This window comes from Nycticebus coucang, chromosome 10, assembly GCF_027406575.1.
Source record: "Nycticebus coucang isolate mNycCou1 chromosome 10, mNycCou1.pri, whole genome shotgun sequence".
Classification (NCBI taxonomy): Eukaryota; Metazoa; Chordata; class Mammalia; order Primates; family Lorisidae; genus Nycticebus; species Nycticebus coucang.
In genome coordinates, this window is record NC_069789.1 from 88,253,287 (window position 1) to 88,262,198 (window position 8,912).

General features: G+C 37.8%; 1 protein-coding gene across 2 annotated transcripts in view; it reads right to left on the reverse strand.

The window, feature by feature from the left end:
- Positions 1-6,401, reverse strand: part of KLHL20 (kelch like family member 20) — a 59,167-nt gene extending 52,766 nt beyond the window's left edge. Inside the window, exons 1-2 of one of the 2 annotated variants that reach the window (XM_053606806.1) lie at positions 6,242-6,401; positions 5,245-5,307 (exon numbers count right to left, since the gene is read on the reverse strand). In XM_053606806.1, coding sequence (XP_053462781.1) covers positions 5,245-5,267 — 23 coding nt within the window. In that variant the 5' untranslated portion in view covers positions 5,268-5,307; positions 6,242-6,401. The remainder of the gene's footprint in view (positions 1-5,244; positions 5,308-6,241) is intronic. The other variant, XM_053606807.1, reaches the window with a different exon arrangement.
- Positions 6,402-8,912: the final 2,511 nt, after the last annotated feature.

The window sequence follows — 8,912 nt, forward strand, 5'->3', positions numbered from 1 at the left end:
GAGTGTAAGCATTAGGTGCCTTAGTCCAGTGATCAAGGCAAGATCATAGCCATGAATGCAAGCTGGTCTCCATCTATGTCAGGAAAGCAAAAACTCTCACCAACTTCTGCTGACATCATATTGGCAGCACTGTATCACACAGCCATCCCCAAATGCAAAGAAGACTAAGAAACCAAGTCGAGTATTTAATTTTCTTGTGTCTGTAGTAGTGGGAGAAAAGGAAGAAGAGGTGTTGTGCAAGCCAATCTGTCATGCATATCACACTAGGGAAGAGTCAAATCAAGCAGGTATCTTTTTTTTCTTATCAGTTCTTACCTTTATTTAAGAATCAGTGCATATTTATTTTCCTGTATTTTTTTCACATTTCTCATAGCTTACATAAATATATTTATAATCAACAAATACTACTTAAAAATGAGCAGGTATATCTTCTACTAATATTTTTACACACGTTTTATTATTTATTTATTTATTTATTGTGGGGAGGCTGGGTAGGAGTGAGGGTGAGGGAAGGGCTAATTACTGAGAGAGAGAGAGGATAGCACCTTCATCATACATTTTAAACTGACTAGAATAAGTCAGAAATTTCAAAGATATGAGATCTGTTTTTGGAATTGTTTTTGTCTTTTGAAATCAAATTCAAGGAGCAGATCCTCTGATCTTTACTGTGAGTAAAAAATTATCAATGAAAACTTTAGATACAATCAAATAAAATAAGACCCAAAGCACCCAAAGCATCTTACCCATTTTAGAACTTTACTGGGTTCTTAGGCACCACTTTAAACCCCCTAGTACTCCCCAGGGTTCTGTCCTTTGCATTTTCTTTTTCTGTTCCACCCTTGTTTATCCTACTTCTTGAAGAACCCTCTGCATGTTGATGCCTCAATATTTTTTTAATTTCTGACTCAAATCTCTCTTTTGCCTCAGACCCATACTTCAATTACATGCTTTTTATTTATTTATTTATTTATTTATTTATTTATTTTGTGTGTGGAGACAGAGTCTCACTTTACCGCCCTCGGTAGAGCGCTATGATGTCACATGGCTCACAGCAACCTCCAACTCCTGAGTCTCTTGCCTCAGCCTCCTGAGCAGCTGGGACTACAGGCGCCCGCCACAACACCCGGCAATTACATGCTTCTTATCTCTACCTGGCTGTTTCCTAGACATAATAATCTTAAAGTGTATGAAATAGAATCTATTCTTGGCTTACTATAACCTGTTCATTTTCCTTTATTTTTTTCTCATCATGGTGTCATCCAGTTTCCCAAGTTTGGAGTCAACTATAATATTACCCTTTCCTCCTTCCACATTCATCAAATCCTTTTGATTTTACTATTAAACAAGCTCTCAATTCCACCTCCTTTACTAATCCCTACTGCCATCTACTTCAGGTCCTCATCATCTTTCATCTAAACTACCACAACTCCTTAAAAGTCATTTCTTGGTCATCATTTCTTTCCAGTCCAACCCCCATGTGTTTAAAAATGAGCCAAAACTCCCAAATATTATCTATATAACAATGTATACTGACTCTTAAATACCTAAAAGATAACTCTTTCCCATGGTTGCAGCCTCATTTTCCATAATGCTTTCTCTTGTTTTGCTTTCTTCCCCTATGTACCCCAGCCTCCAGATATATTCAGCATTTCATACATGTCAGAGACTTCTGTGTCTTCTGTTTTTTTTGCACTAAGTGTTCATTTTGTTTATGATGTCTATAATTAACTCCCTTCTTTATCAGTAAAAAAAATTTTTTGCTTGTACAAAAGGTTTTTATTGACGAGGGAGGGATGCTGCAGAGCAGCACCAAGGAGGAGAGAAAAGAAGAGAGAGAGGGGTGAAAAGAGAGAGAGGGGTGGAGAGAGAGTATAAGTAAATTTTTATCCTTTCTCAAGTATCACAGTTTCTGTGATATTCTCATTTCCCAGAACATAAGTTCCCTCCTCTGGGTTTACACTGCTACTAAATTTCTGTTCATGTTTTGTTATGATATGTTTCCATCAACTCATTTGTATATATGCAATATACAGGCATAGAGCGTGTGCTATATAAAGGTTTGGTGAGTGAATAAACCCATTTCTAATAAAATCAGGCTCAGTTTCCCATTCATATATTTAATCAAAGATGGAAGAATTACATTAAAAATGTTTTAGTATCTCTAGATGAAATATATGATTAAAAATAGTATCTTGGAAATCAGGCATATTGTTGGTGAGATTATAAATAGATATAATCTCTATGGAGGAAAGTTTGTCAATTATCTACCAAAATTTAAAAATGCACATACTCTTTGTGCTATTCTACATCTAAGAATTTATTCTATACTTACACATTTAGGTAAAAGCTATCTACAAGGATATTCATTGCAGAACTGGTTGTAACAAAATGGTTGAAATAATTTAAATGCCTCTCAAAACGGACTGGTTAATATAATGGAATACTATGTAATTATTAAAAAGAGTAAGGTAGTTCTTTATTTGTCACAGCATACACGTTGTAAAGTGAGTATAGAAAGAAAAAGAAGAATGTACATAATATACTGACATTAGTGATTCTTTAAAAAAGTAAAACATCCTATACATGCTTATACATGGATTACAATGCTTCTGAAAGAATGCATAAGAAATTGCGTATAGTGGCTGCCTTTGGGGAGAAAAACTGGGAGCTAGGTCAGCACTGGAAGACTTATTCTTCATTGAATATACTATTGTATCTTTTAAATTTTACATCATGTACACATAATAGTTAAATAAATAAATGAGCATAATAAAACTTTATTAATAAAGTACCAACTGATTTCATAAAACTTTATTAGGGGTTAGAAGACCTTTAACAATAATATTCAATCTTGTAAAAAAAATTTTTTTTTTTTGGGACAGAGTCTCACTATGTTGCTCTCAGTAGAGTGCCGTGATGTCACAGCTCACAGCAACCTCAAACTCTTGGGCTTAAGCGATTCTCTTGCCTCAGCCTCTCAAGTAGCTGGGACTACAAGCACCCGCCACAATGCCCAGCTATTTTTTGTTGCAGTTGTCATTATTGTTTTAGCTGGCCCAGGCTGGTTTTAAACCCACCAGCCGCCTCAGTGTATGTGGCTGGCGCCATAACCACTGTGCTATGGGTGCTGAGCCTTCAATCTTGTTTTTTTTGGGTTTTTTTGGCAAGGAAGAAGTCTGTAGAAATTGTTCAGTCATTCAAACAATTATTCAGTAATCATTATGTATTAGGTATGGCCAACATATGAAGATATATCAGACCCAAATTGCTCACAATCAAGTATAAAAAATGAACCTGTATTCACAAAATCTCAATGTAAAGAGTTATTTCTAATTTAAAATAGTGGAATATAGGCCCAGTATTACTTTACAGAGATTGCCTTCTGAGTTGCAGCAGCAAAAATAGCAGCCTAGTAAGAAAAAGGTAGGGAATTGTGACCACAACTGAATGTAAACAGCAGGTAAAGTAAGATGAGAGCATAATGGATAGGCTAGGCTCTAGCCAAGTGATGGAGATGAAGGAAGAGCTGTAACTTAACAAGTAAGGGCATTAGAGTTATCCAGCATGATTTTAAATAACTGACGATATTATGTAATAAAGCAAAAAGACAGCAAGTATGAGAAATTATGCAAATATTTTATATAGAAATTACTGATAAACCAAAAATATTCCCACACTCTGTCTTTCTTTCAAAAAAATAATAAGCTCTTTTTTTAGCAATTACATAAGATATGACATTTATGGCAGCTAAAGATGAGAAGCAATCAGTGGCTTTTGCAATCAATTATGTTAGAAATTAAAGTGATGAAGCATTTAATATATGTTGTTTATTTCCTCATGTACTTTTCAGTCAAATATTCCTACTACAAAGTAAGATATAAATAGGATAATGGTAGCTATCAACCTGACAACATCTTTTCATTTGAACATCCCAAACCATTTACAAACATTCATTAATTCCAATGTCCTAGTCAGAAGTAAATTGGGGTACAGAGGTGAACAGCTCAAGGTCAATTGATAAATCAGCAACAGATTTGGAGAAAGATACACATTCTGGTTCTTGCTTGTACTTCTGAGTTATAAACCATACCTCCATTAGAAAATGTTTTTCATCTTAAAATGTTCTGCAAGAGTTATCTTTGATATTAAATAGATGATTAAATAGAATTTAATAAATATGAGTTTAAAAAACTTGTCTCTGGAAGCAGCCTAAATGCCCACCAACCCAGGAATGTATTAATAAGCTGTGGTATATGTATACCATGGAATACTATTCAGCTATTAAAAAAAATGGAGACTTTACATCCTTCATATTAACCTGGATGGAAGTGGAAGATATTATTCTTAGTAAAGCATCACAAGAATGGAGAAGCATGAATCCTATGTACTCAATTTTGATATGAGGACAATTAATGACAATTAAGGTTATGGGGGGGAGGAAAAGCAGAAAGAGGGACAGAGGGAGGGGGGTGGGGCCTTAATGTGTGTCACACTTTATGGGGGCAAGACATGATTGCAAGAGGGACTTTACCTAACAATTGCAATCAGTGTAACCTGGCTTATTGTACCTTCAATGAATCCCCAACAATAAAACAAAAACAAACAAACAAACAAAAAACTTGTCTCAACTATTATCATTTGTTAGGAAACAATGAAGAAAAAGCATTACTAAATTCTAGGGTTTGGGGGGGCTATAAGTGTCTATATTTTCTATAAACTGTTCAATTTTTCTATGGACTAAGTCAATATGTCTAATTTATTTTTAGTCCTTCCACAACCTTTTCTGCAATGCAGGTATTTTAATTAACAGAACATATGCATTATTAACCATGAATGAAATACCCGAAGCCATAATTAGGCAACCAGTACAGTGTATTATCATTAATTATTTTTCTGATATGGCAACGGAACCTTCTACCTTATATAGGGAATTGAAGATTATAATAAGCTTACATAGTATTATAGTGCACTTTATGATTACTTATCACAAAAAATACCATGCAAAAATAAAAATTCAAGTGTTAAGTACTACATTAAAATCCACTTCTAGAAATTTAACTTCTACATTTTAAAAAAGCTATTAATTCTTGATATTACTTTTCATATATTTTAGAACAAGAACCTAAGTTCCGAGCAGAATTTTGTAAGATTTGAAAATCTTTTAAAAAATTTAAATAAAGCTTTAAATTACAACATTGTGAATTTCAATCTGTGAATCCAAAGGTTTTCTTCCTAAATGCCTACCTGCGCATTGGCTTTCCTTCCATGCACCATGAAAAGTACCCTTCACCACACTCTAAGCCGAACCTAAGACAAAAGAAAAGCAGTAACTTAATAAAAGCTATTTCTGATTTTTTTCCAGCAACAATATATAATCATTTCACTCATTTTATCAGTTATCAAGAATTTTAGATCCTATTATACTACAGGCCTTTTGCAGATGAATCCAGGTACTTTAAGATGATTATCTCTCTCTGCATGCCAAAATGATTATATGTGGAAAAAAGTGAGGGAAAGTGCTCTAAGCAGTCTGGATCGCTAGGTCAGTCTTGCTTCTCTTCACAAAGTGCCTGGAGATATTTTACTTTTACCTCGCCATCAACTACGGCTATAGAACAATCACCAGACACCCGCAGGACTACCAACTTGATCCGCTAAGGAATACGCTGTGTAACAGTGGATCTGATGGCTAGCAACGTGTCCCAAAGTGACAGGAGCAGGAGGAGGCATTTGCCTTTAAAAACAAACAACTTCGCTTCCAAAAATCTGGGTAGCTTGAACAGGACAGGGAAAATACAGTTCTAGGATCTAAGTAGAGTGCTAGAACAACACTCTTTACAAGCCTTTCCTTAGACCCCAAAACAATGTTCACTACTCTTTTGGACAGGATCTTAACAGGTCCTAAGGGTTAAGTGGGACGTACAGTACTTCCTTCTTCTCCCGAATTCCAAACACTGTCTGGGAAAGCTGTCCAGGGTGCGGATCCTCAGCACTCCCAGGCAGGACAGCCCAGCGCCTCTCCTGGCTCTGGACAGGGTAGTCAGCCAGCGAAAGCGCAGTCTGGCGCCGGGTCAGGCCCGGCCCCGGCCCCCCAACAATCTCTTCTCAGCGCCGAATGACAGGCGTTCGACCAAGCAATGTCCCAAAGCCAGTAAGCAGCTGGGCAACTTGGGATCGCAGATTTGCAAAGCAAGTGTAGGGACGCTGCCCGCTGTCTCCTGCTCTACAGCGGCTCACTTACCGGCTCTGACACTTTCTTCTCTGCCGCAGCCCCGTCTGCCTTCTCCGCCCTCCTCTCTCCCTTCTCCTCCACCGCCGCTAGCGCAGTCAGGACGCCACTCCTACAGCTATTTCCTTTCCCCTCACCCGCCCCTGTCTAGAAGCAGGAAGTAGTCCTATTCCTAACTCGCTCCCGCTGGAAGCCACACCTTCTGCCAAGAGGTTCCGGTGCACCTCCGGAAGTAGCCGCGCCTTTTGCTGGGGATTGGGATAACCTCAAAGACAACTTGTACGTGGTTTCTAGTTCCTAAATACCCTGAGAGGGACCACGTTTAGAGTAAACCGCTCAATTGGTAGTATTTGAAGACCAAAGCCTCCTCTTTTCTCTGTTTGCCCCAACAAAGGCAACAGAAAGATAGGGGTAGTCACTGGAAGCTAGACATTTTCATTTCTTTGTAGCTAGTGGATCTCTACTTGGCAAAATGTCCCTTATTGTGAATTGAATTATTGATGCATGAACACATGGGGTTGACATTTATCTGTTAGGCCCCTATTATGTGCAAGGTGCTGAGGACACTCAGACAAATCAGAAATAGACCTGACCTCCCATATTTCCCACAGTCCAGCTTTCAAGATAACCAGGGTTTTACCTTGGACTACCTACTTAATGTTCACCACCAGACACTTAACTAAACACTTCTTTTGTGGACCATTTTTAATATTTGGGGGGAGTGTATTTGTCTTTTGCTTCAGATTTTCCCATAGCACACTGCCACCTGATTTTTACTATACAAGGTCGGACAATTAAGTTTGCGAACTCCTACTAGGAAAACTGCTACATACCTCACTGCTGAATATCTGTACATCTTTTGAAGTACACTGGGAAGCTATGCACTGATGCCGGCACCCAGTCCACTTTTCAAAGCACTTTTTCTAGGAAGAATTCATCCTAGAATCTTTTTTTTTTTTGTGGAGACAGAGTCTCACTTTATGGCCCTCAGTAGAGTGCCATGGCATCACACAGCTCACAGCAACCTCCAACTCCTGGGCTTATGCGATTCTCTTGCCTTGGCCTCCCGAGTAGCTGGGACTACAGGCATCCGCCACAACGCCCGGCTATTTTTTGGTTGCAGTTTGGCCGGGGCCGGGTTTGAACCCGCCACCCTCGGTATATGGGGCCGGCGCCTTACTGACTGAGCCACAGGCGCCGCCCATCCTAGAATCTTAATTGTATTTTACCAGATGCCATGGATCAGATGTCTGAGATCTATACAAGGTATGTTTAGAAAACAAGTGATACGGGTACAAAGGAGGGTTATAATTTCAGCAATGTCAATGAAAGACTGTTGCAGATTTCTTGATAACTAGACTAATTTTCTTTAACTGTATTTTTTTTTTTTTTTTGAGACAGGGTCTCACACTTTTGCCCTGGCTAGAGTGCCATGGTGTCAGCCTAGTCCACGGCAACTTCATACTCCTGAGCTAAAGTGATCCTCCTACCTTGTCCTCCCAGAGGCACTATTATTACAGGTGTGAGCCACACCTAGCTTCATCAGGTGTTCTTTACGTAGAATCTACACAGGTTTGTCAACTTGCTTCTGACAGGAAAGGAAAGGATACCTTTTGATAATTAGCTTTTGGTGGAAAATGTACTGCCTTTAGATCCAGACACCCATAGGTTCGAATCTCATCTAGCCTCATAATTGACTAGCTTTGTGATCCTGGTCAACTTTTTACTACATGTGTATATGTGGTATGTCCACATGTAGTAAAGTTTATTTTCCATGTTTTACAACTTTACATAAAATGATATGGAAATATACATTCTTCTGCAAATCCCTTTTTCCAGTCAACATTCTGTATTTAAGATTTGTCCATGTTGATTAATGAACGTTCAATTCAGGGATTCTTACAGTGTGGTCTTGGACCAGCAGTGTCACCATCACTCGGGAAATGAAAATCCTTGGGTCTCACCATTCCCTCATTGAGCCAGAAACTGGTGGTGGGGTCCAATAATCTGTGTTTGAATAAACTCTCCAGTGATTATAATGCTTGTTAAGGTTTGAGAACCACTGTACTAATTTATTTATTTTCTCTACTATAGTAGTGACTATATAGTAGAGAAAATAGAATATAATATTATAAATACTATATTATAGTCACTATATTATTATAGTGACTAAATAGTAGAGAAACATAATACTATATTATGACTATATCACTGATTTTAAAAAAACCATTGTCCTACAGACAGGCATTTTGATTGTTTCCAGTTTTCTCTATTACAAACAATGCTACAATGTAATTTTTCACATATGCCTCCTTAAAATTTTCTGTTGCTTATGCACCTAGGAGTAAAATCACTAGATTGTATGCTATGCACAGCTTCGATTTTATTGGCACTAGTCAAGCACTAGTTCTTGCTTGTACTTACACATAGTTGTTGCACAGTTGTTCCATTTTAATAATAATACCAGCAGATATTTACATAGCATGTTATATTAACTCATCAATACTCATACCAGATCCTCTTGAAATAGGATCTATTATCATCACCCTAGTTTTACAGGTGGCACAAAGATATTTTGTAGCTTTTCCAAAGTCACACAGCTATTTAAGAGGCAGAGGAAGGATTTGAGACCATGCACAGTGGCTCGAAAGCCTGTACTTTCAGACACAGTGCTTTATTGCCT